At 45.3% G+C, this 26361-nt stretch overlaps 2 protein-coding genes across 2 annotated transcripts in view; one reads left to right on the forward strand and one right to left on the reverse strand.

Moving 5' to 3' along the window:
- The window catches only part of LOC115310041, a 71206-nt gene extending 52812 nt beyond the window's left edge, over positions 1 to 18394 (forward strand). Inside the window, exons 3-5 of the mRNA XM_040219180.2 lie at positions 11158 to 11285; positions 16127 to 16239; positions 18272 to 18394. Of these exons, the coding sequence (XP_040075114.1) occupies positions 11158 to 11285; positions 16127 to 16239; positions 18272 to 18349 (319 nt within the window). The 3' untranslated portion in view covers positions 18350 to 18394. The remainder of the gene's footprint in view (positions 1 to 11157; positions 11286 to 16126; positions 16240 to 18271) is intronic.
- Positions 18395 to 18535: 141 nt separating this feature from the next.
- The window catches only part of LOC8029048, a 73595-nt gene continuing 65769 nt past the window's right edge, over positions 18536 to 26361 (reverse strand). Inside the window, exons 4-6 of the mRNA XM_029968311.4 lie at positions 24566 to 24664; positions 22851 to 22976; positions 18536 to 19219 (exon numbers count right to left, since the gene is read on the reverse strand). Coding sequence (XP_029824171.3) covers positions 19086 to 19219; positions 22851 to 22976; positions 24566 to 24664 — 359 coding nt within the window. The 3' untranslated portion in view covers positions 18536 to 19085. The remainder of the gene's footprint in view (positions 19220 to 22850; positions 22977 to 24565; positions 24665 to 26361) is intronic.

Genomic DNA, 26361 nt, shown 5'->3' on the forward strand with positions numbered 1-26361 from the left:
TCGGGTACTTCAACTAAGCGAGATAGCAAGTCGTTGTCGCCTCCAAGTAATATCAGTATATTATTATTGTTCGAGTGATTATCACTTTTTGTTTTACGTGAATTTAGTCCCCTTTTTCTTTTCATTTGTGCTTTGGACGCGTCTTGTATCCAATTTTGTAACTACGGTATTGTTCAAAGTTTTTATTGGAGGTATGAACTGTATCGTTTTGTTATATGTTGCTCCTCCCTGCCACGGCCCATGGGCCAGCAATATGTATAAATAACAAAACTATGGTACGCTTGGTCCTGCCTGACATGATGAAGTCAAGGGCGCGCCGGATCTCCTGAGAGGCATCGCGCTCCTCGATGGCTGATTTTGGAGCACTCGGCAAACTCCCGGCATTCAGAACGAGAAATATAGCTACCCGTTCAAAATGAAAGCAGACGATTATATATTACAGGTTCTGCGGATCCTATTCGACTTATGTTTCATATTTGTTGCATATCTTAAGTTTCGATTCATCATTCCTTTAAAAAAGAGAAGTGACACTAGAGGGGAAGGAACTAGACGGGGATTTCATGTCTGAAATTTTGAAAAAAAGACATATGGGGGTCGGAAGCTAGTCAAAGCGTAGAAACGCAGTCGATGGAAACTTGCCTCTGGAAATTCCGGGTCATTCACCGAGGCATTGTAATTCAGCGGTGAAAATAAAACAATCGTTTTCATCTAAAACTGGGGTTTGCAGACTGCCACATGCTCTCGTCAAATGTACACCTAAAATAAGCAATTCATTACTATACACATATTTTTACGGGCCCTCGCCATCTTGAACAGTGAAACTTCCACTATCAAAGAAAACATCGTTTTGCTCTAGCCATAACATTGTAAGAGGTTCACGTTTTAAGAAATAAAGGTCATTCGTTTTTGTTTTGCGACGCCTGCATGGACAACTTTCTGGGACATTCTGTGGAATATAATGTTTCCAAGGAAATATCAAAATGGCAATTGATTTCCGTTTCATTATATCCAGACAATTATGGTCCTCGGGAGCATTACAATATTTTCTAATAAAAAGCAGAAATCGATAATTCTGTAAATGCTTATAGGATTCAATGCAATTACATTCCTAGAGGGAATAAGAACTACACGCGTACAAAAGTTTAATTACTGATTAATGATATTTTATAAATGTCATCTCAAATATTCCATGGGGAAATTGCGATGTTTGTTGTTGTTCTGGTGAAATTTTCATTCTATTGCATGCGCCGAGGCGAAAGTTGGAGGGGAAAGTTGGAGATGAGTGCTCTAAGTTGTAGTGTCAAGAGTAACTTTTAGAATGGAAGTTATATTTATCAAACCGGTAGTCCAAGCAAGATTAAAAGCAAAGCAGCGCGAGGTGGGTAGGCTACCTCTGGAAATCAAGGGGTACAAGGCGTTAGAGAGATTGCCGTCATATTCGAAGGCAGAGAAGCTAGTAATAGAAAACATTTCGAATATATACTGAGGAAAATGAATGGCTGGAGCCTTCAAGGACAATGACCATGAAGAGGCTTAGCTAATTGTACATAAAAAGTCTCGACACAAGGTACAAAAGCGAACTTTTGTTCGCTTTTGGATGCGAACCTGGAAATAGCAGTAAAGAGGAGCCTTAAGAGTTAAAACAAAATAGAGGGAAATAAGAGATATAGTGTTAGAGGACAATTCCAGAAGATATAGATACAAGTATGCAGACTAAACCATCCTTGACGACAAATAGGTAATTTGAGATGTATATTGCCAGACAAGGTAAAGGCGACAGTTTTAGATTGAGCTTACCGTTGTTTGAGAACAGGACGGGAGTATAGCAGATTAAAATGTTAAATATCAGGATTTAAATGCTGTGTGTGGAAAATGTGGTAAGGGGAAGCAGCCGAAAGGTTTTTAGCCTTGCATCTGCCATATATTATTTCACAAATGTCGGATTAGGCGTGCAAAGGTAGAGAATTCAATTCTAGGACTGACGTTTTGAAGTATTCGCTTTTCCCCCGTCCAGTTGAAGAACCCGCAGTATTCTTTGAATGCTTTTCAGTTACTTATTTTTAATGTATGTTCAACGAATGTGCTCAATGTTTGTTTTTCTGTGTTATGGGATGCTATACTGTTTGTCTTTCTATTGTAGTAGAGCGAATTCATGAATGCTTGCATAGTTTTATATATATATATATATATATATATATATATATATATATATATATATATATATATATATATATATATATATATATATATTGAGTTCCTATATACTGTGGGCTCTGCGGCCCATCATGGGCCAAAAGAACGTGTGCTGCGCGCCCGGCGCGCAACGTGCGCGCGAGCCACGTTGGAGGCGCGGGGCTGGGCAGTCGGTTGGCTGCCACCAGAAAGTAAAGGTGTGTTTTTTCGGAGATCCGCCTCGTTGGTTCTTCTTGCGGGTGAGCAGTAGGCCCCACGTTGGGCTCCAAATAATGTAGGGTTCGGTGCTACTGCTCACCCGCAAGAAGGACCAACGAGGCGGATCTCCGAAAAAACACACCTTTACTTTCTGGTGGCAGCCAACCGACTGCCCAGCCCCGCGCCTCCAACGTGGCTCGCGCGCACGTTGCGCGCCGGGCGCGGAGCACACGTTCTTTTGGCCCATGATGGGCCGCAGAGCCCACAATACATAATGATAATGTCCGGTTACTCTCGAGCCTGGGGGGATCGGTGGCCGAGTGGGCTAAAGCGCACACCCAGCTCGACGCGCGTGTAGCGAAAGCTCGCGCTGCAGAACCCAGGGATCCTGGGTTCGAGCCCCACCCCTGCCCGTTTCGATATGGATGAACATCGTACCGGCGTGCGGTCGTGTATCACTACTGCGTGGTGCACGTCAAAGACCCCAGGCTAGCGGTTGTACTGCACTGGCTAAATTGCTCATCTACAGCGTGTGACTCGTCTCAACTTTAATGGCTGACCAACTACACGCTGTATAAATATCCCTACAAGCCCAATTATTGTTACTCTCCTGTGATAACACCCTTTGGACCATGTAGAAGAACCTGATCACTGAAATAACAAAGCATTTATTGTTATATTTGAAAATAGAAATGGTAATACTTAACATCTTCTTTGGTAGCTTCAGTGAGATTAAAACAAACCTAGGGAATTGCTGAGTATACAAATACACTTTTAACAGAACATCGAAAGCCATCCCAGCCATATGAGTCAACCGAATCGTGGAACTCAGTACTTCGAGATTGTCTGAAAATATACCCGTGTTAAAAAAAAATTAAAAAAAGCGCTTTTCAGTAGCTGCTCCAAGACCACTTTGCATTCACTCTGAGCATGCACTGGAAAGGAGTGCTGAGTCAGGATTCGGCGCATGCTTTGGTCCAAATCAGCAACGTGAGCGCTCGGCGTGAACTCGGATCCAATCGCACGTTTTACGCGGGAAGCGATGACCAAGTTAGGGCTGTTGCTGGATCAACTTTTAAAAATGGTCTATTACATGTTGTATGATAGACGACACCCCATCAATTAGTGATCGGTTAACATTTTGAGAACCACGACAGATTCCACAGGAACAATCGGTTCACTGAAATGGTTCATGCCGGAAGAAATCTGTCGAAAGTAGATGTGCGTATTGAACAAATCCTCATCAACAGTATCATCCTCATCACCATCATTATTACCATCATCAAGACCCTGATCACCTTCATTATCAATCGCGGTGAAATATTCCTGCACTGGCACAAGCACGAGTATGTGTACATCTAATACCCCCGTGCAAATAAAAAATTTGGCCGAGCAGCACTCCAGTGCTCGTGCCTTGTAATGTGCTGTGCATGACTTGCCAGATGAAGATCTTATCGTTAAATCAAGTAACTTGGTATTTTCTTCTATAGCGTCGACGCCAAATTTAAAATGGTGGTGCAACGATTCAAATGCGATTAACTGTCCCATGGAGCGCAGTCGGCGTTGTCTGTAACCGCGAAAAACGGCACCTAAATTCCGGCTGAGTGAAGCGAGCAATAAATTTCCATTGGCTGCGACACGTCATAGTTCCTAGGAACGGTATCCCACAGAGAAGCCCTCATCCGGGCGCTGCGGCCCGCGCGCCGCTAAAAGGGAGAGGGTGCCTCTGCGGCCGGTACGCGATGCTTGTAGTAATGCGCTGCGTGTACGGATGTTTTCGCAGTCCTACACGTAAGCAGTCTTAAGTTAACTCCTGTATTTTTTTTATTTTTTTTATTTGCGTAAATATTACCGTGAATGAATCCGTGACGTGTATAACCTTTGAAATGCGCGCTAGTTCTTCTCCTCTTGCATATTAATACTGGCAAAAAAAAAAAAAAAAACGACCAGCGTTCATCCCCTCAACTGACAGCCAGAACAAGCGACCACGTGATCTGCATGCTGCCGATTATATGCCGCCAACGTTGATCATAGCCACGCGCTGGGGTTGGCAAAGCACAGGACACGCGGTGAGTTCCAGAAATTGTTATGGTTCGGCTATTGTCGTCATTGCAGCGATTTGACACGAGCAACTACCTGAATGCTTTTCAAGCTGGTTTTTGCGAGCCCAAATCGAGTGCTCACGCAATCCTTGGGTCCTATCAGTGAACCGCCTTTAAATATCGTGGCTGGGGACCTATGCCAACACTGCCACCTGCAAATACGTCATCAAGTTTTGCGAAGGAAAAATTAAAATAAAACGCTCGCTTTTATTTCTGAAGTTCCATAATTACCGCAACAAACTTTTTTCTTTTTTTGTCAGTGGCGTTGCATGCGAGTATATTTGGGTTCCGTAGTGCCAATAAGCTCGTGTAAAGCGAAAAAAAAAAATTAACTGACTATTGTTGCATTATGTGGGTATGCCATATCAGGAGTGGGTGGTTTAAGGCCACAGGTAGTTTAGCCGGAGGTTTATCTAAAACTGCTTCTTGATTTGAAAGAGCAAAATTTCATTGGTAGATAGAAAGGGGAAAAAAAAACAGATAAAACGGCATCCGCAGCTGCTTTTCGGGGGTGTAGCTCAGGGGCAGAGCATTCCACTGCAGATCGAAAAGTCCCCGGTTCAAATCCGGGTGCCCCTTTTTTCTTATTTTTTTTTTTTAATTTTTTTAGGGAGCTTTTCAAGTTATAGAGTTTAAGACGTCAAATGCGGTTTTTCTGGTTTTCTTTTGTTATTTTCCAGTTTTTTTATTTTAATATAAAGTTAGTTCACCAGCTTGCATGTGCTTTTTTGTATGCGTTTTATTTGTTGCCCAGCTTCGAAAGCTGTTCGCTCCCGCTCTTTACTTGACACTGCAATGCCGCCCTGGCTACTTTTGGATGAGGCTGTCTTTTGATATGCGTTTTTATTTATTACAAAGCCCAGAACGCCATGGAACTATATTGAATCGCTTCACGGATGCATACTTTATATTACAGCTTTGTTCAACCTATCCCTGAGTGTGTCTGTGCGATTTGGCATAATTTTTATGTGCCATAACCATGCGGCGATATGCAAGCTTGAAATACTGGCTAGCTAGCTGGCGCAGGCCTCTACCCGATTTAAAAGTCTCGTCAATCCATCTGTTCACTGGAGTACCTCCTCTTCCTTGCCCGAGGCTGTAGACCTCTATTCAGTGGCTGTCACCGTTCCCAATTGCGACATTAAATTTATTTTGTTTATTCAGTCAGGTTATACTGCATCGTAAAAAAGACACTTTTGCAAGAAAGTGATCAAAGTATAAATATTCATATTCTCTATAAAATAAAATATCTACACGCACACAAATATGCAAGCATTCAAACACAAACAAACAAAAACAAGAGAGGGACGGACAGTCAGAACATAACACAAAAATGCAGGCAGCAGTCTCCGTCCTTCACCATGTATTGAAAATGCAAGTCATTTGTAAGCATTGAAACAGTGTTACTGGCTAGCCGATTGGACTCATCAACTGTACACTAAAAAAGCAAACATTTGAAGACGTCAATTGTACAATCGAATTAATTAATTTTGCAAGCATGATGCTACCTTTTTTTTAGATAAAACATGACCAACAAAAAAACTTACTTATGTTCACTCTTGTTTTCTTCGGGTATAGATAGGTTATGCGTCTGTCTTCGGGAAACCACTTTCTGCAAAAATGCAGTTAATAAATTTCAGATAATTTTAACATGCTTACCTAGCAGAAATATTTGTCACTTTTTTATATTAAAGCTGTAAGCACATGACAGAGGGAATGTCTAACTTGCACAGGAATATTTAAGGATTGTTAGGACACCGCTGCTCTGCTAACTATGGCAGCTTCACACAAACACATCGTCACCCAGCTGGTTCAGCATTTCAAATCCTCGCGAAAAGCCGTTGGAGCGAGCGGCTTTCGCGAAACTGAGCAAAGCAAACTAACGCTCGAAGTTCCCAAAATAGGGGGCATCCGGATTCAAACCGGGGACCTGTTTATGTCCAGCCGAATACTCTACCACTGAGCTATATCCCTTTTTGTTGCCACCATCTTGGCTTTTATTTGCCTAAAAACATTATGCTATTTACTACCTAAAAGGTCAGCACTTCTGACAGACCTCTCAAAATTGTTCTCACATGTTCGACATGAAACTGTTTTTTCTCGTTGTTCCGGTTAGCCACACCTTTCCAAAGAGTGCCATACATTCGGGACCTTATAGTTTTAGTCTTGAACTCCTTCCGATGTTCTGTCTCCTCAAACAAAGTTGTTTGTTTTTTTTTGTGTGTGATGGATGACGCTTAGTGAAATCCCTCTAGAGAGGGATTTCACTCATTCACTCAGAGGGATTTCACGCAGACTTGCCTCGTTCTCGTACCAAGGTGTGATCAGTACGCAAGTTCCATATCGCATGCGAACCGATCAGGGTCAGGAACTCGTAACATGTGCTCTGTTGCTTTTCCGGTGTTTCAAGAAACTTTATGCTCACCAGGTTTGGTATAGCTCGATCCGAAGCTCCGCGCATAGCTGTGCCCAAAATAGTTCTTCATTGGTGCAATTCATGAATGTACGTTGCAGTGTTTCTGAAACAGGGCAAATGACGCAATTGACTCCACAAGGCACAAAAAAACCTTTTTCTTCCTCCCAGGTCTTCACCTGCAGAACTTCGGGGTGAAAGCGCACGAAAAAATTCTTTCTCCCTTTCCGAACTTTCCCTTTCCAGACGCTTTAACACGCCCGACTTTTCGCAGCCAGGAAATAGTTGGCGATACATTGGAGGCGGCATTACAAGATCCAGAGTGTCCCAAATAAAGACGTCTGCGTTTGACGGGGTTTAGGTATTCCCACGAAAAACGTTCTTCAAAAAAGCGAATCGCATCTCTAATTTCTTTCTAGTATCGTAGGATCGAGGTCTTTCCTGGAGTGCCAACGGTCTCTTTCGTCCAAGAAGCCAGATATGATCCACCGAGCTCTTTCAACGCCGCTGTCAACACCGGGCTGGTTGCTTTGTTTCGGAAGACACGGAAACGTTGCAGTTTCAATTCTATGTCTAAGTTTACAAGTTTCAGCCCTCCTTTATGCTTACTGATAGAGAGATTGTTTCTACGCATCCTTTCAAACCTACAGCCCCACACAAACTTCGCACAAAACCGATGCACTTTTTTTTTACATTGAGTGGCCTGCATGGAACAGTTTGCACCGAATATCAGACAGTGGAAAAAAAAATACTGCATTGCCAATAAAAGCTCTGTTCAGTAGCGGTACGTATTTGACCTGCCATTCTGGAAGTTTAGCCCTCAGTGTGCTCTGGTGAATGCCATCCTGTCCGGTCCTTAGCTGCTCTGTGCCCAGCCCAACCCCAAGGTAGTTGGAGATTGATGTGAATCACACGATACCCAAGAAATGTTCTGGCTTGGATGCCCACGGCCCCAGCCAGGCTCCGACAGACTTTTGGGGGTTCATCTCAGCTCCAGAAACGTCACTAAACGGCCTTAGAAGTCCTACCGCCCGCAATATTTCTTTGTGAGTTTGGCCAATTAGGGTGACGTCATCCGCGTAAGCTAGCAGCCGTGCTGACGTTTTACCCAGGTTTGCGCCCTTTATGATGTGGTCATTCAAGAATATGCCTTACTTTCTGGCAGATAGATAGCAAAAAGTATGGGCGACATTGTGCATCCTTGGCGTACCGACGACTTCACGGGAATGGAGCGTGACTTGCGTCCATTGATTAAGATCCGTGTGCTTATCACTCTAAAGAAAGCCCGTGCGTCTGCTTTCCCGCACAACACTCGAAGAACCAATCACCGCAACTTACGGAGGCAGCTTAGCGAATGACGATGCCGAAACATATGTTTATACCAAAAGATGCAGTCTGAGTTGTGACATTAAGGAATGCAAAGCGTCACGCTTGCATTGCTTAGTATCACAACTCAGACTGCGTTTTTTGGTCTAAACGTATGTTTCGGCATCGTCATTCGCTGATCTGCCTCCGTAAGTTGCGGTGATTGGCTCTCCGAGTGTTGCGCAGGAAAGCAGACGCACGGGCTTTTTTTAGAGTATGTCCCTGTAACATATTTTAATGAAATTGACCAGAAATTATTCGACTCCACAGTGCTCTAATAATAAAAATAAAAAGAAGTGACACTTTATCAAACGCTTTTTTTCAAATTTATTTGTAGGTCAGCCGTCGGTTCTGCCGTTTCCGCTATAATCCTCATTGTATGCAGATTAGTGAATATCGACCTGCTTTTAAAACCATACGTTTGATGATTTCCAACTGGTATGAAATGCAACTTCCATGTGGTTTGATATAATTTTTGCTAGCATCTTATAATCCGTTATCAGAAGGGTGATGGTCGAAAGTCTTCGCTGGTTCTGATTGACACCTCGCTTTTCCGTTTCGGAAGTAGTACCGTTGGTCGCCTGTCGCATTGAAGGTGAAAGAAGGTTTCGGTTATATATATATCCGCATACACTATCGTTCAAACCGGGACTAGTTCCGATGGAAACATATTGTAGGAACCCGCACCAAGAAATTGCAAAAAATATTATTTATTTATTTATTAATCAAGCTTTTATGTTAGTTGAAGTTCAAAAATAAAAAAATAAAAACCTAAATTACACAGAAGCTTTCACGAGTAAAAGTACGCGACGAGATGTCTGGTAAATTAGTAAAAACAAAAAAAAACAAAAAAAAAACAAGGACTTTCTATCTTTAAAACTATAAAAGCAAACTTGCACTGGACACCAAGAGGACTATAGTCTTAAAAAAATAAAATTTCCTAAATACGTACAGACCCTCCTAAAATGTAGAACACTATGAAGGAATTGATGTCAATAAATCAAGTGTTCATTCCAGAAGAGCTCGACATTGACGGTCATATGACGCCTAATCCTCACTGCCGAACTTGTTTAAATATTTTTTGCCACCTGGTGCTTCTTAATCATCGTTCTGTACAGTAATAGTCAATTACTTATCGGGTATTTTCCCAGGTAACTTTGAAACTTGCCAAAGTTTCCGTTATCCAGAAAGGTGGTGCATTTGAAAACCTCAGCAACTATAACCATATACCATGTCATACACCATGTAATAAGGACACAACCGAGCATCAGTTTGACTTTCAAAAGAGTAAGTCAACTCAGTCAGTCTTGATGCGAATTAAAGGCAAAATTATAATTTAAGGCCAAACATACACAATTTGAGTTTTCTTGGGTTTTAGAAAGGCATTTTATTATATTCAACATGAAATCTTACGAAACAAAAAGTTAGCTTCGAATGGAATTAGACGGGTGCGTGACACTGCGGTCATGCTCCACGGACGCGCGCGCAAGGCGCGCGCGCAAGCATCCTGCTCCTGCTTAGTCCTGCGTAACGTTGGCTCCTGCTGCGAGCGGCGAGCTTCCTCGCGTGGCTCGTGCCGAGTTAACGAAAGTGGCTGTGATGGAACTTCCAGCGCACCACCGGCACCAAACGGCGCAGCGTCGAAGCTTGGCTTGAGCTGTTCGAGGGTCAAACACATCCGAGTAGTACGCATAAACCTCGTAGCGCCCTACTCCCCATTCAGCAGTTTTATCAGTTTCCAGGCGACGCAGCATGTGTCGACGGCCACTCGCTCCGCTGTTCGCATTTCATTCGAACCCGATAGTAATATACCATGCCTTCCGAAGAAACATTTTTTTATAAAATAATTTATTTTAGCTATGACTTTGTTTATTTATTTAATGATCACCAGTTTTGCAGGAATGAAGGAAGTCCTGTATTTCTAGTAATATGACTTTGCTTACCTTGTTTATTCACCAAAAATGTTTGAGATGTGGGAATAGCAAAAGCTGTTCTCTTGCAGTTAACGGGACGTTTTGTAGTGTGTGTTTAAGGCAAAACAACGTGTGTGTTTTTTTGTGTAACAAAACTTTGTGTGTTTTTACACACAATACAAGTATCTTTAGATAATTTATTTACCGAACATGTGTGTTGTTGACGAATAACATAACCCCTGTTTTTTAACCGATAAGCTTGTCTGTACCTAACAGAACCTTTTCCTTATTTTGCCCGAAATTTTCAGGATATTTCATGTTATATTACAAGCTTTTTTTCTTTCCTGCAGCATGGCATATTTGATATGGCCGACGAAAAACTAATAAAACATATCTACCTCCAAATAGCAAAAGAAAAATAGAGGTGAGGCAAAACGAGAATGGGCGATGGTTACGCTTATATTCTAAATCTATTCTGTTGGCGTGGCGATGGTGTAAAACAATGTTTTCGCCCATTCTGAAAGTGTCGACATACAAAATGGCGGAGCCCTCGTGGAAAAGGTGTATACTTAGGGTTGTTGTAATATCCAATGCCCACTGCACGCGCTCTTTGCAAAAAAAAAAGAAATAAATAAAAATAGTGTATAACAAAATACCGTCGTAGCACCGTAAATGCCTAGAGCTCGTATCGGGAGATGCGCTTTAACGCGCTCCGCCCCCCCCCCCCCCCCCCCCCCGAAAAAAAAAAAAGAAACAAATGAAACAACTGCGTTTGTATCAAAACAGGTGTTTATTTGTTCACGATTTTCGAACGCTTGCGTTCACACACCCAACGCCGATGCCCAACGACTTCGCCGTGCCTTGTCGCAACTATCGCTCTGACTATAGTGTGGATTAACATAGGACTATTTAATTTTTGTTGGTGTTTATCCCATGCAGTGGTGGACGCTCATAACTGACCTTTTCAATTCAGGTTCTTCGCCAGCTACGGCCAGCTCACTCGCCCTGCGGCGTGTAATTGCGGCGACAACCTGCCCCACCGTCGTGACGACGGAAACGCCATTGATGTCAGCGTCCATCCGACGGACACAACTGTTGCTGGTGAGCCGTTGTCTGCACGTTATTGCCATAGATGAGCGAACATTATAAGCTATGACTAGGGTTCCTTGTTTTCGGTAAATACGGGTAAAACTAAAAAAAAAAATAATCCCCCAGCCGGTTTCTATCAAGTCGGGGAAAACCACAACATTTCGACTTCAAGCCGTCCTCTAATGGGAAATACCCAAGCTTGACGGGAAGAAAATATTTGTCTGCAGCTTTATTTTCTGTTCACCTAGAGGCTAGAACACAGTTAAGGCCCGTTCACACACTTGCGTTTGACTACAACCGACTGAGACACGACCGGTTTTTAAGCCTCTTGTGATGGCGTACGACCAGCTCCGCAGCAGCGCATCTGGTCGTAAGCTTCCGCAAGAGGCTTAAAAACGGATTTGTTTCAGTTGGTCGTGCTCGGTTGAAAGTGTGTGAACGGTCCCTTGCAGTGAACTAGAGGAGGGGTGGTGAGATCAGGCACCGACGCGCGCTAAGCATTGCTGTGAAGCGGCGAGTGTGGAAAGGTCCCGTATGTACGCAACGGCGCTGCAGGAGCATTGGCTGGAGGATCCGAGTGTTCAGAAAGCCCTCGACAAGCAGGTTTGGCCTGGCGCTTTGGCAGCGAGAACTGGCTCTCGTTCGGATCCTTCCCCCGTGTTTTCTGTTGCGTATGTCGATTGAAGTGCAGTGCCGAATCGACTACGACGACAACGAAACGACGACGACGACAACGACAGAAGCGCAGCAAATGCTGTGCGTATCATGCGCTACTACAGTCCTTGCTTTAGTGGCGCCCTCTCGTGCCGTCGACACGGTGTGCGGTAGCCGTGAGCACTCGCTGAGCTCACTACTTCTCCTCTAGTTCACTCTTTAACGCAGTCTCAAAAGCGAGGCTTCTTTCGCGGAACCACATGGTACGTCTGGTTTCTCTTTCTTATCGGTACGGGGACGCCTTCCGAGTATTTGGGTCGCGTGTATGTTCAAGTGGAGGTTGGGGAAACCCATGCCCTATATTCTTAAACGTAAAAGCCCTGATAAACACCCAGTTTTCGTCCGACACAAAACTTTATACCGAAAAACGCCGAATTTGTGCTGGAAAAAATAAACCCCGTAAAAACACACCTTATAAGAAAAATAAAGCCACTAAACATGAAGCCCTAGCTATACATAGCGTTCCGTGTTTTATGGGTTTATTTTTCTTCGAATTCTGTGGGCGTTTTTTCGCGGCTTATTTCAATAGTAGATTATGTGTTTCACGGTGTTGACTTCCGGCGTCTTAAAAACGTTTTCATTATGGCTTAAGTTGAAGAAAACCAGTACACGTGTATGGGACTCACTAACCTCCAAGGATCATGGGTGTGCCTTGTCACTCGAAACCGTTCTGGTATGAATACGAGGAAGTGGTTCCCGAAGACAAAAAGCAGACTCGCGGACGGTTAAGTGCGGGCTGTGTCCCGAGTACCGACTCCCGAGCCAACACGATGTGTAGCTGTAGAGAAAGGGTTTTTCCCAGGGCTGGTCAACCCGAGGGAAATTTTCCAGATTAAGGCAATATCCAGTTCTATGTGGGAATAAGGGAAATCTCGCTAGTTTGAGGGAAAGTTTTGGGCATCGTACATATTTGGAAGTCAATTACAATTTTTTTTTTTTGAGATAACATCGAATTTAGGTGACTTTTGCTACATTTGGGTTATTCCCTCCATCCGTTTGGTGGTTTTTTGTGCTACTATTTGGCAACACCCAGGAGCACTCGAAAAACTTTTTTCGGCATAATCAGTTTTCATCACCCTCGTAAAAACTATGGAGGCAGAGACCAGTCACCTCTAAGCTTCTGAGAGCGCTGCTGCGCCTTCTCGAAAAAGAAAGCTTGGTTGGGTACACAAAGAAATACTGCGATGTCTGGAGGTATACACACTTACCATGTCCAAGATACAGGCTTACCACGACTAATAATATTTCGCGAAGTGCCGTGCACGAAATGGTGCTTACTGTGTGTCGTGTTCCGTGTGTTCCAGTTTGAAAACTCTAGCTTGTGTTACACTTTTTGTTTGGACTGGCTATTATAAAAAGCGCTAAAGAAGTCATTAAAGCAATACCATGTTCTGATGAAGTGCATAACAAAGATAGGCAAAGATAGGGTTTCATTTGCGAGTTTGTTACCGGGAGTCAAGCTCCCGGTAACACTTCCCCTCGCCAGGTTTGCTTTGACCACTGTTTTGGCCCTAATAAACTCATTTTTGCAAAACGTATACCGCGAGGCGTAAAGGCTATATAATAATCTCTCACCGTAAAAATGGAATTGATGCAGAAAACAGCGAATATTTAGTATTATATAATTATTTGGGCAAGCGAGGGAAATTGCGGCAGAAATAGGGACATTTCCAGCGTCAGCTAGGGAAATTTTGACTTTCCGTGTTGGCAGCCCGGGTTCTTCCCTTGAAACTGAAGTTTTTCTCGTTCGTCTTTCAAAAAAAAAAAAAAAAAAAAAAACTTTATTTTGTTTTATATATATATATTTTTTTTTAGGTTTTGATCAAAACCGGAGAGGGGGATGTTTTTGGGAGATTGTCGGTGTATACCAAAATCACGGAACACGAGTTGTAACTTAAAAATAAACAATGTTGTAATGACCACCTTCAAATTTTTGTCCTGAATTTATTAATGTATTGAGAAGGTTCACTTGTATTCATACATTAGCTTGTTCCTGGTTATGCTGGAAGCCTAATATTTAATCTTTTTTTTTTTTTAAATTAGCGCTGATTCAAATAAAAAAAAAAAAATAGAGAGCACGCCGTAAAAGGAGTGAAAGACCATCGCAACGAAATACTGTTAGTAGTCATTTTATTATCCTAAAGTGCATTACAACGTTCTACAAGATAAGTTGGCAACAATAAGAGCTAAACAGGGTTTTCACGTGACATCATAGCCTAAAGCAAGTAGGGCTTGCGTGCACATATGGGCGGGCACTGCGCCATGCTGGTGGTCAAGAGTGATCGACACTGCGCATGCGCCGAGTGGCGGAGGTTTCTCCTTACATGCAACCTCTGCCACGGTGCCAGTGTGTGCTCACGACCACTGAAAAGCAAATGGGCAGCCCATCTTGTCAGCCAAACCTTGCAGCTGCTTCCGTTGTTGCTACAAATGGATCCCAGTTTCGAAGTCTAGGAGAAGATTGAAGGTCGATCTGGAATCTCTGAAGCCGTGCTCCTACAAAAGACAGCCTGCAGACACTGTCTGAGGCATTTCTTGTGTGACGTCTGCGGACGTAATCTTCAAATGTATGAAGGAAACGTCTTTCGACCACCTCTGAGGCGCGTCCGCCGATGCCCTGCAGCGCCTCCTGTATGACGTCTGAACAGCATGACCGCGGCTCTAGGGCGAGTTCTTTCTCTGGTGTTCCTGTCCGCACAAGTAAAGCCACGGAACTGAAAATGGCTACTAGATAGTCCTTGCGAAGTTTAGTCATCTGCGACGCCGGGGGTTGTGATTGTAATTAAGACTGCTGTCGTCGTATAGTCCCTGTCGCTGGGCTTACGGAACCAGCAATACACACTTGTGTACAACCTGCATACTTTGTGTTCTTGGACGAGAAGACGAGCGATCCTCCAAGAAGCTGCCGCATTGCTATGCATGCCAAGTATAGATTTTTTTTTTTTTTTTTTAATGTCCGGGGTTGCTTTCAAGTGTGGCTCGGGGAGTGGGGGGATGTACACAGGCGGTCCTAAACTATCTTGAAGTAGTCAAAATGAAAGTTCGAGTGGCGAGTGTCTTATCACTCTTCAGCCAAGGACATTGTGGCATCGATTGATAAGAAGGTCGGTGATAATGTAAAGTTTTGTGTGTCAGAGGAGAGCAGGGAGCCCAGCAAAGCCTCGCTCATAACTCGGGAAAAAGGGCCCTTCTCGTCAATGTTTCTAGCGTTGTGGATTCTTCGGACGCGCAGCGAAGGACCCCACTTTTTTAATGATAACGGAATTATGTTCAGCGCCCCTTTGAGCAGCCCAGGACGTTCTAATCGCCAATTCCACTGGTCGTTTTGAAGCGCGCCGGGATCGACTTTTCTGAAGCGATCCTGTTTCACTGGCGATCGGGATCGAGACGGACGTGTTCCACGGTCGTTTTGGATTAGCTTCCGCTCCAGATCTCGATCTGGATCCGGGAAAAGTCGCTCCGCCGATTTCGGCGGATTCAACCGGAAACCAGCCGGGACAGCCCTCGGCGCACACGCGTGACTTCCTTTCTCGTGGGGCATCTCGCCTGATCTCGCCCATCTCGCCTCAGGACTCGAGAATTCGTAATGGCCGCCTGTACCGCCCGCCTTATTGCTGCTGCTGCTTGACGACAGTTCGTCGTCAAGTTGCTCGAGCAGCTTCCGGCATTCCGGCAGTCTTTGCTAGAAACTCTTGAGCAATTCCTGCCGCTCGTGCGTCGAACACGGGTTAGCGCCGCGACTGCGAAAACGTCTTCGAAACGACCGCAGGGGCCGCGGAAAGGGGATTCCCCGGCAGGTCAATGACGGGAAGGCATTCGCCGATCCCGGAACAATGGTCATATTCCACTGGGGATCCGTAGGCGGCGCAACCCCGTTCGGATCGTGTGCTCCATTCCGGATCTGGTCAACTGACCCCGGCGCGCTTCAAAACGCCCAGTGTAATTCGCCATTAGTGTGATTGGGGTGACCAAATATTGCCATAATGTCGACCATGGTTGTCCATAAAGAGGCCTATAATGAAACGCTCGGACAGCGAATATTTCCTCGCTCCGCGTACTGAGTACGAATATTGAGCTGGCTTTTCGGGACCACGGCGTGTTCTAGACTAACCACATAACTATCTCCGTTCTGTTTCCAGCCGGGGGACCAGCTTTGGTAGCCCCGCATTATAACGTTTCCCTCATGCACCTGACTGAGACGCGTCGCCCTCCAGCACCGAGCTGTCCACCACCCCAAGGCTCCGTGAACTACGTAAGGTTGCCGTAATGACAGTCCTCTAGGCTTTATATTTCCGTATACGTGGTCAAAATGTCCCCGTGTCTCCTTCCCGCAGGGCAGGGAGATAGCCAGTCACAGTGATCTACGGTGGCAACTTTGTAAACAAAAAAAAAAAAACACCGTATTATAAATTTATGGCAAGTCTCAAGTTTGAAAACGAAAACAGTGTATTCATAGTCACTGAAGGGTTAAAGCCGGGGTCATACTGCTCCCACGTCATACAAAAGACAGTCTGCAAACAATCTGTGGTTCGAATGTCGCGTGCGAAGTTTCTCCTCGAACTCAATGCCATGCGGCATTCGAAGCACGGATCTCGCGGTGGTACGCGTTCTGAACTGTTTGCAGACTGTAAAACGAGCAGCGTTCTTCTCCTCAACTCGCAACCTGAACGAGCGGCCATGTGACCGTAGCAATTATATGCCGCCGATGTTTACCATAGCCACGCGCCGGGGTTGGCAAAGCGCAGACACCCGCTAAGTTCCACGCATTCTTAGGGTTCGGGTATGGTCGTTATTGCAGCGATTGAACACGAGCCACTACCCGAATGATTGTCGACAAAATATCGTCACGGGGGGACTAAGCCAACGCTGCTAAATCCAAGATGATAGGTCATCAAGTTTTGCGAAAGATAGATTGAGAGAAAACGCTCACTTTCACTCTTGAAATTACACCGGAACAAAGAGGTTTCTTTGGTCAATGGCGTTGCGTGCGAGTACAGGGTATTTTCACTGACGTAATTCCGTTCACCATTTTGTTGTTATGAGCTGCCTGGCGCGTGCTTAAAGCGAGTATTCCGAAGATCTGCATGCCTTCCTCAAATCAGGAGTGGACGAAAGCTTGTAAGTTTAATCGCGCCTTCTTTCTTCTTTTTCTGATTAAAAAAAAAAACTCATTTTCACTTTATTGCTTTAACAACAAAATGGCTGATTGACGTCATGTGAAAACGCCCTATTTTTGTGTCCCACTGGTGCCAGTAAGCTCGTGTAAAGTGAAAAATATTCCAACTTAAGAGGAGTGAGGCGAATCCCGAGCGCCTTCTTATCACTCCGCTGCCAAGGGGACTGCGGCCTATCAGAAAGAAGGAATCACGGAGCATGAATAGAAAACACCCTGTGTTTCTGAAGATGTCCCTGACGACTATAAAGGCCGGTTCTCACATGCAGCGAAGCGCTGATGTAGCGCTCCTCACGTGCCGTCAGCTACTTATCGTCTGCCATGAGCAACAGCTTTGACGGTGCGATACAAAGGTGGTGAACGCTCCCGTCAGCACGCGCTTAGCGCGAGGTAAGCGCTATGCTTGTAGCGCTCCGCTGCATGTGTGAACGGGCCTTATCCCAGGTAGTATACCAGACAAGCGCCTAACTTGGCACAAGCATGACGATCCTAGGAGCCGGTTGCTTTCCGACGCGTGTGTCAGAATACTTTTCTTTAGCCTTTCTGCGACTTTTCCCGAGGCTCGCCACATAATTTCCAAAGGACCAGACTTGAGCCAAAGACGTATGAACCGAACAACCAGCAGTGACGCCTAAATCTGCCACTTGTTCGTCAATTCGCTCCAATACCATTGCCTGAGACGTGACCACCCGGATCTGCCTTTAGAGAAGGTCTATGAGAGTTTTCGTATATCGTTGCTGGGAGTAGCATGTTCGCTGAACGGTTCCCAGTCTCACAAATAAGCTATCATCATTGTTTCAAAGTATGAGAATGGTATATGCGAAGACGTTCCTCCCTGTCGTTTGAAACCTCTAGAAATATAGAAATTTCGAGGTCTCGGTCTTTTTAAGAATGACAGGGCGTGGCTAATGAATATATTACTTATTGCTTCGCCATTGGATCCTGACTACTTTCACACGATGAAACTGCGATCTTCTGATCAGTGTCATGATATCGTCGGGACTGGTCACTCCATTTCGTTCTTAAGTTGACAGTGTCCACACTGCGATGTTGCGATGTTGTCAGCTTTAACCTAAGCTGGAACTCTTTTTTTTTTCTTTTTTCTTTGCAGCACTACCCATCCCTGCAACACATCAACCAGACAAGTCCATCCGTCGTGGTGGAACCGGCTTGCTTCGCCAGGAACTGAGCCTGCTTCCGCAGTACTTCGGTTCCTTCTTACCTTAACCGTCAACTGACCACACACTGCACCTGTCCATAAAGCATCCGCCGCCTTCACCTTTACGTGGTGTGTCAGAGTCTTTGGCCGTTAGCAACATCACGACAGAGAATGTCCATCTCCCGGTCGCCGGCGAGAAACAAACGGAAACGAAAGTTACTAGGAGAAGTAGATGACGTTTATTGTGAAACTTCGCTCGAAACACCTATAAATAAGAAGACTGTTGTTGATACCCGAGGCCATCAATGACCTGTTCGCGAAAAAAAAAAAATATATGAGGGGCACGTTGCAACGGCATGCCGCAGTCTCTTCGCTTCCTCGGGAGTGCATTAACGCCAGGACGTCGATCGCTACAAAGAAGCGCGGCATCCACTTTCGTCAGATGCCTGAACATGAGCGGGTTGTTGTGAGGGCGTCGAATCGTACCAGCGATTCGGACGTCACGATGCGGTAATGCGCCACTTTATGATGTGTTCGGGGTAGTACATGGCAGAAGAGCTGTTAAACCCGAAACGCTTGACACCATCACCGTCGGTGGGGTGCGCGTGCGGGCGATGTGTTGGAAAACACTAACAAAATAAGCGAGCGCGTCCTGGCAGTTGAACGCGAGCAGGACGGAAGCGAAGGCTCGACAACTAGGGTGGCACGGGTGCCGCCTGCTGCGTGACCGAGGCACGTGTCCAAGGGGCCGCGTTGCGGGCTCGGCTCATGGCAGGACGACTCCGTTGCACCACTTGTGGTCTCCCGGGAGGAGGACCCAGTCGATGACGTGGACGACGCCGTTCGACGCAGGAATGTCGGCCCGGTACAGCGGGGAGTTGTTGGCTTCGTACAGGCGACCTGCGAGCCGTCCAAAGCAGAGTCAGTCTTACGACACAAGAATGCGCGCCTCGAAATATGTTTCGAGTTCCTCTGTCGGCGGCGGGAATTGTACATCCGCGCGCTCCTTTTTACGGCCTTGAAGTGAATTCTAAATGCATAACGAATCAATTATGAGTTTCGAGCCGGCATTACTTGTTTTTCTGGGAGAACTGCGTAATCGGCGAGTGCAGTCTCTTGGTTCAAGCCTGACATTTTCATTGTTCAGTCCCAGTACGTACTTACCTTCAAGTTTCTTTTTAAGTTAATAATAAACGGCATCAGATGACGAAGTCCTACAGACAGAAATATAGAGGCTTTCTTACCCTGAATTGGTGCTCTTAAATTAACAGCTTTTTTTAGCAAGTAAATCAAAACAGAAATTCGGCAACTTGATATAACAGGATCCACAACTTAAAAGAAAAGGTTTTGTCCCCAATAACTACAGTCGTGAAAAATATATGATAAAAGTCCAGGTGAGCGCGTGACTTCGAAAGCACCCAGCGCTATCTATAGTAGAAAAAAGCTGAGCTATGTGACCGGGCTATAGTGCACACGAGAGTCATTTCAGCAGCTGCTAATTTTTGTCACCCCCGGCTCAGACGGCCGACTGCTGCTGATTCAGCGTATACGCTGAATCAGCAACAGTCGGTGACAGCTGTCAAGAAAGAAGTGGAAGCTCCTCCCACCTCTTTCCACTTTAGCAGAGGAAACGCTGGAAAGGAGCTTGGTTCCTCTCCAGCGTTCGCACTGCCAAAAGGAAGACAGGTGAGAGGAGCTTCCACTTCACTCTTAACCTGTCACTGAGGGCTTTCTACAACAGCCAAATGGAGAGATCATGGCTCATTCATTCGGGTTGCCCTGTTATCGCACGACCTGGTCAATAAACACGGAAACACTGAGTAATCAACATGGTGATCCGATTGAACGAGTTGTGCTCTCTCTCGCGCTATTCGTAGCGTAACACCGCATGCGTGGTCTAACACCACGGCCGATATCAGCGTTAATTCAACAACATTTCATCGGTCAAGCGGGAGTGATGACAAAAATAGAACAGCAGGTGACAGAGACGACAATGTCCTCTCTCCTCTCACCCCGGCACGTCGTCTGCTCCGTAGATTAAACAATACCAAACACCCGGTTGGCGTGCAAACATGGTTGAAAATTGCGTCATTTCGGCACTATTAGGCGCAAATGGGCGGATTGGTATCTGCAAGTTAATGTAAGATGTGATACAGGACAAAAGAGACCAACCGGACACAATCCTGCTGTCACCTCGTGCAAATAAAAAAGAAAAGTGAATTCAACCCTGTAAACAGTGTGATTGGTCTGTCATCTCCGTCGAAAAGTGAATGCGATGGTACTAACTCTACGCAAGGTAGTGTTTTTACTGATTTAGGCCTTTCGCAACTAAGTGTGGTAAGTCTAGATTTAAACAAAAAAGAAAAACGTGCTAATCAAATATCAAACAACAACTGCGCGATTGTTGTTGTTGCGGTAGTTTGTTTTTTTTTTTTTTAACAAGCAACGCATCTTAACATATGTTATTGCTTCTAGCCTTGGATTATGGATATGAAGATCTTTTAGGGCTTACATTATCGTAGATGTTTGTAGTTGCCTATTTGTAATTAAAAGTACTTATTGTGATGTTTGTTTACACGTAAGCGGTACTTGGAAAGCGACTAATGAGTGCGGAATTGATTTCAATGCGCTCCAAAATCCCAATGACGCGGTGCCGGCGGCGGGGTTCGTGTAAGGTTGTTTATTGTAATTCATAAAAAATAAAATTAAAAAATAAAGCAGCTAACCTCGACGTGACGGCGCTTCATTGGCTTAGGAAACTATATTACATATGGCTGGGAACACGTAAGAGAAACCGCTCTGGGTTTTAATGTTTCTAACCCTGGAGTAAAGAAAAAAAATGTTTGCATGGAGTTTTACGAAAATCGAGCAAAGTCTTTTTCGAACTAAGAACTGTATACAATCGAAATTCTATTTTCTGCTGATGCAATAAACGCAGCAGTTGAAGGTAGTGCTGTCGGTGAACGCCATTGCTATTGAAGAGAGAATGTACGCTCGGTGATTAGTTACTGAAATAAGACAACAAAGCGCAAGAGACTGCTTCTGGAGTAGCCACAGATGTTCTAGAGACTCGAACCACTTCACAGCGGCGTTAGCGAGCGAGCGTCAGATGTTCGGTACAGCCCATGCGGGTACTGCACAAAAATTGAGAACGCCCCGTTTCTCTCCTGCTATCAGGATCGGGCGAGTGGCCTCTCCTTCTTTTATCCAGCCCAATTCGTTCAAATGCCCGGATGTAACGCAATGGCGCCGCCCTTAGAGCACTTAGTCCATTAAGGCCCGTTCACACACTTGCATTTGACTACAACCGACTGAAGCAAGACCGGTTTTTAAGCCTCTTGGGACGGTTTGCGACCGGATGCGCAGCAATGCAGAGGTTCGTAGGCCGCCGCAAGAGGCTTAAAGTGGCCCTCTAATGAGATCTGAGTTTCTGACCATGTTCTGACCTATCTATGATATTACCTTATTAGTGGTTCGGGCTACTCGAGGAACAAGTAGTAGTCACAAGATATTAGCGTATCATATTTTAATTCCATGGGGCAAAAACAACTCAACGTCCGGTGGCGACACAGTTTTTTTCGAAAACACGCGACCAGTGACATCACCGGTAATGATTTTGTGATCGGCAGTTGTCAAGAGCCGTCAGAATATTCCTTATGCAGGCTAAATAACGTATTGGCGAACTGCCAAGTCTCGTGCCGACACTTATGCCAGGCTACAACAGAAATCTAAACGGAGCACAGCCTTGGCCTTCGTGAGTACGGTTGCGTGGCAGCTGCGTTGATAGCGTACTGACTATATTTATCCTCGAGCAGTAATTGCAAGGTGAGGCCTGCTAGAAACAAAATACGCTACCGATATTGAAGCGTCAGACGTGTACATTGGCTCATTTTAGAGCATGTTTTTTTATGTTAATTTGCCGCTTACTCGTCAATGGAATAATTTAAAGATAATATAGAGAAACACCCCCACGAAAGAAATCAAAACAAATAGGCAAGATAGCTGGTTGAGAACAGACATTGCAACCCTTGAGCACGGGGGGGAACAGCACAATAATACGAACACCAAGATTCAAACACAGCTGAAGTCTAATTTCACAAACCACGTTCTTATACAGTCCCACAAGCAGAGAAAAGCACTGCCTGAAGGCCAAGTATATACAAGGGAGCCTCGGAAGACCACGGTTTCGTTGAGGGTCAAGACGCACCTAATTCGTTAGGCCATTATGAGTCACGGTTTTACCTGCGACGCTCTCGTTGCTCCCGTTTTCGCTGGTGTGGACACAGCGAATGCAACTTCCCTCGCTTCGACGGCCATCGCGCCAGCCTCCGACAACATACAATCAGGGAAGCTTCAAAAGACGAGCAGAAATCTCCGAAGGACCTGTTTCGGCTAATTACGGGTATTCCCGCTGGTGCCGTCCGCTTTGCTGGAGTCGCAAATACCACAATGATCAGTAAAACGAGGAGCCAAGATCGTATCTAAACACGAGGAGACATCCCAGTGCATTCATAGTGGAGTGCACACTCACGATTGCATCCGTCCACGTTGACGCTGACTCTAATGGGCTGGTCGTTGTTCAGTGACTTGAGGTACTGGCCGTCCCGGAGGTCGTGACTGTAATGGATTCCTTCCGCGATGTGATACAGCAGGAATTCTGAAACGACACAGATTGGAGCGTTTTTTTTTTTTTTTTCTTGTTCTTCTTTTATAAAGAATTACGTCAGTCAACTCTTTATTCCTGGAAGGCGGATTCACTTATCCGGTTAAACTTATTGAATCACGCCGCACCAAAACCTGTACCGAGAACCGTCGAGCGGAATGGTTTCGGGACCCCTAACTGGAACGTCTCTTTGTTATACTTCACATTTATTTAATATAAGCGGCTTGTGAAAATGTCGTTTCAAGCGTGGCGACCCGGGGGGAATATGCTGGCGTGCAAACGTTGTTCCTGCTTTGTCATTCTGTTTGCTCCGTTTAGCACAGAGTGAGCGAAGCTCTAAAAGCTAATTAGGCGACAGAATTACTCTATCTGGGGCCTAGTGACGCAGGTGTATGCCCGCATCCATGGCGTTGACGCTAAGCCGCAGCATGCCGAGCCTTTCGTTCGTTTTTATCCATGTCAGAACGAGAATGTGTGGTATGGAACTTGGTTATATACGCATTTGAGCATTTGACCGCAGCGCCTTCTCGTCTGTAAACGTTCAGTCAATGCATGCAAAGTTTAACGCGATTATATAGGCATTTGACCGCAGTGCCCTCTCCTGTATAGACGTTGAGCGGCTACATGCAACGTTTCATCCATGACATCCCCAGCTCTTGAGTTACTACCTCATCTCAGAGCCCCCTACTCGTCCCGCAGTCGTGGCCGAGTGGTTAAGGCGATGGATCCATTGGGGTCTATCCGCACAGTTTCGAACCCTGTCGACTGCGCAAAATTTTTTTTTCTTTTTTTAAGAAGACAGATGGGATGGCAATCGATGAGAGCACGGACGCTGGACGGACAAGGCTAGACCCTAAGGAGCTTCGCCCCTAAAAAAAAAGGTCATTCTCTTCCTTCCTCCTCTAAGAAGCAGAAATAGAAGGTTATAAACTGGAAAGCAGAACAGTGGCTTACGTCGTGATCCAGAAGCGAAATTACACGTTTCCCGAACGAACCTTGACGACTTTAAAGTGTAATACTGAGGCTCACTATGTAGAGTGAAAATATCTTAGTCCGACTGTCTTTCACTTCGTGCAAGTGTAAACGTTCTAAGGCCTTACCAGCTGTTTAGGGCACAATAAAACACAGATTGATTGATTGACTGATGGATTGATTGGTTAATTGATTTATTCATTGATAGAGATATACGGTAAACTCGCTCTGGTCAATAGTTCGTGATTTGAAAGAAAACTAAAAATGGCGCCTCTCCGAAAGGACCACTGGCCCTGTGTCCTGCCGAAACATTCAGTCTTTTTTTATTTCTATTATATCTTTCGATTCTTTTTTTTGATAAACACGAATTGATCAAAGTTTTACCGGCGAGTTGTTTCTTTGGATTTTATCGGATTTACCTGAAAAAAGAAGACACTTCTTAAGAGCCTCCTCCAAACTACGTACAGCTCGGCTGAGATTTGAACACGACACCTGGGCATCCCTAAACCGGCACTGTACCTCCTAGTCGTTGGGTCGGCTGCCATTCATGCACGGCAACCCTGGGAAACCATTATCTTCGCCAGCGAATCTAACTAACTCGAAACACTCACCTTTGAGAGCGGTGACGTTCTTCTGGTAAACCTTGAGTTCATCCGCCGGCACTTTGGAGAGGGCGTCGTTGCTGGGCAGGAACAGGGTGTGCTGACCGTCTGCGCGGAGACAAAGGGCCTTTGTAAGTGGACGCCGGCGCCTCAGCCTAAACCGGAGTTCGCGAAAAGGGGGTTCCAATCTAATTCAATTCGACGTCCTTCTAATTCGGTCGACGTCTTTCCCGCGGGTGTCTTCCCCGAGTCGTTGCGAGCTTTGTTCCCCCGCGACATCCTTCTCTCTTGGGTGCAAGTGCTTCTCGCAGCACCAAACTCAATCGGAGGTTTCCTTGCGCGGCAGAAACTATGAGAGAGTTAGAGAACATACACCGAAGAAATGCACTCACGCCTTTTACGCGGGTATACGCAGAAAGCTCGAGAGGGGATTCACAGGACGATTTTTTGTTCACCGCACATGCACACAACTAGCTCGCCTTCATCGCCTGCCAAGAAGAACGGTCCTGGTTAGCTGGAATGCGCATTGTACGTGCATAAACGTACATTCGTCTCAAACAAAATGCTTGTTTGTTTTTTTTTTGTTTTTTTATGAGATAAACGGGGAGCTGCTTCTGAGCATGTGCTGCGAACAAAAGGCACACAATGAGGCATCCTGAGAATATCCCCTATACAATAAAGCACAACTTGATATAAAATAAATAATAACATTTTTTTTATTTTTTTTAAGTTAGGTTTGTTAGTGCCACGAGACGAATGAAACGCCACAGAAGTCCGAGCGTGTGATTTGTGAGGGTCCACGCAATTTTTTTTCCCTCGTTTATTTTATTATTTTTTTTTTTATATAAGGCTGTCTTTAACTCTTAGCTACCATGTGCTCCCATAGGGGCGAAAACACGCTGACCCGGGGTGGAATGAGATCCTGGTGAAACAGGTTAGATCATCTAAATTCGGGCATGGACACGCAGAATCGCAACGAGCTACGAGGGAACCTATAGATTTACTGACGAGACCTAGGAAACGTTTGGACCCAAAAATGCGACCTGCGTCAGAATTCCGCGCACGAAAACGTCACGCTCGGTGGCCAGCGCAGGCAACGTCGTCGATGCCAGACTTCATTAGCAGGGCCTGGTTATTCCTAGCGCTCCCTTCCGTAAATGGAAGTGATGGACTACGCGAGCCCTGCGGGAAACTAGGCGAGCTGAACAACGTCGAAGATGGTCGGACATACCCCTTGAAAACATTATCATACTATGCCTGCGAGAGCGAGAAATAAAATGTTTAATCGAAATGTTTTTTCTTTACACCTTTTTCTATGCTGCCACTGCGGCAACACTCGCAATTCTTTCCTCTGCTGCCGACGCGTGCGAGGAAGTGTGACAGAAGAGAACGACGACCAACGGTAGGAATGGCGACTAGGCTTCATGCGAGTGGGAAGAGCAATGTGTGTCCTTGTTTGAGAACGACGATCCTTCTGTTATGACGAGAAAACACCTGTGAGATTAAGTTTCAGGGCTGCTGGATATTGAAACTCCCTAGAGCGGGAAAATTCAAAATGTGTTCTGTGGCAAAGACAATCATGCAATCTTTCACCGACACCATGTTTCTTGTTCCGTACGCCACCGGACGCGAATCATCGTAAGAATGAAATATGACGAACTTTTTTTGTTGCGAACATTCTGACAAATACTGACTGCGACCGATTTTAACGAAATCACCCATAACGTATGTGGTATATACGGCTGTGGTGTCGACTAGCAGCCAGCAGTGCGCGCGTCCCAAAACCCGCGCTCTTGAGAGCATGG

Source organism: Ixodes scapularis, unplaced genomic scaffold (assembly GCF_016920785.2).
Source record: "Ixodes scapularis isolate PalLabHiFi unplaced genomic scaffold, ASM1692078v2 PGA_scaffold9__187_contigs__length_104089568, whole genome shotgun sequence".
In the NCBI taxonomy this organism is placed as follows: Eukaryota; Metazoa; Arthropoda; class Arachnida; order Ixodida; family Ixodidae; genus Ixodes; species Ixodes scapularis.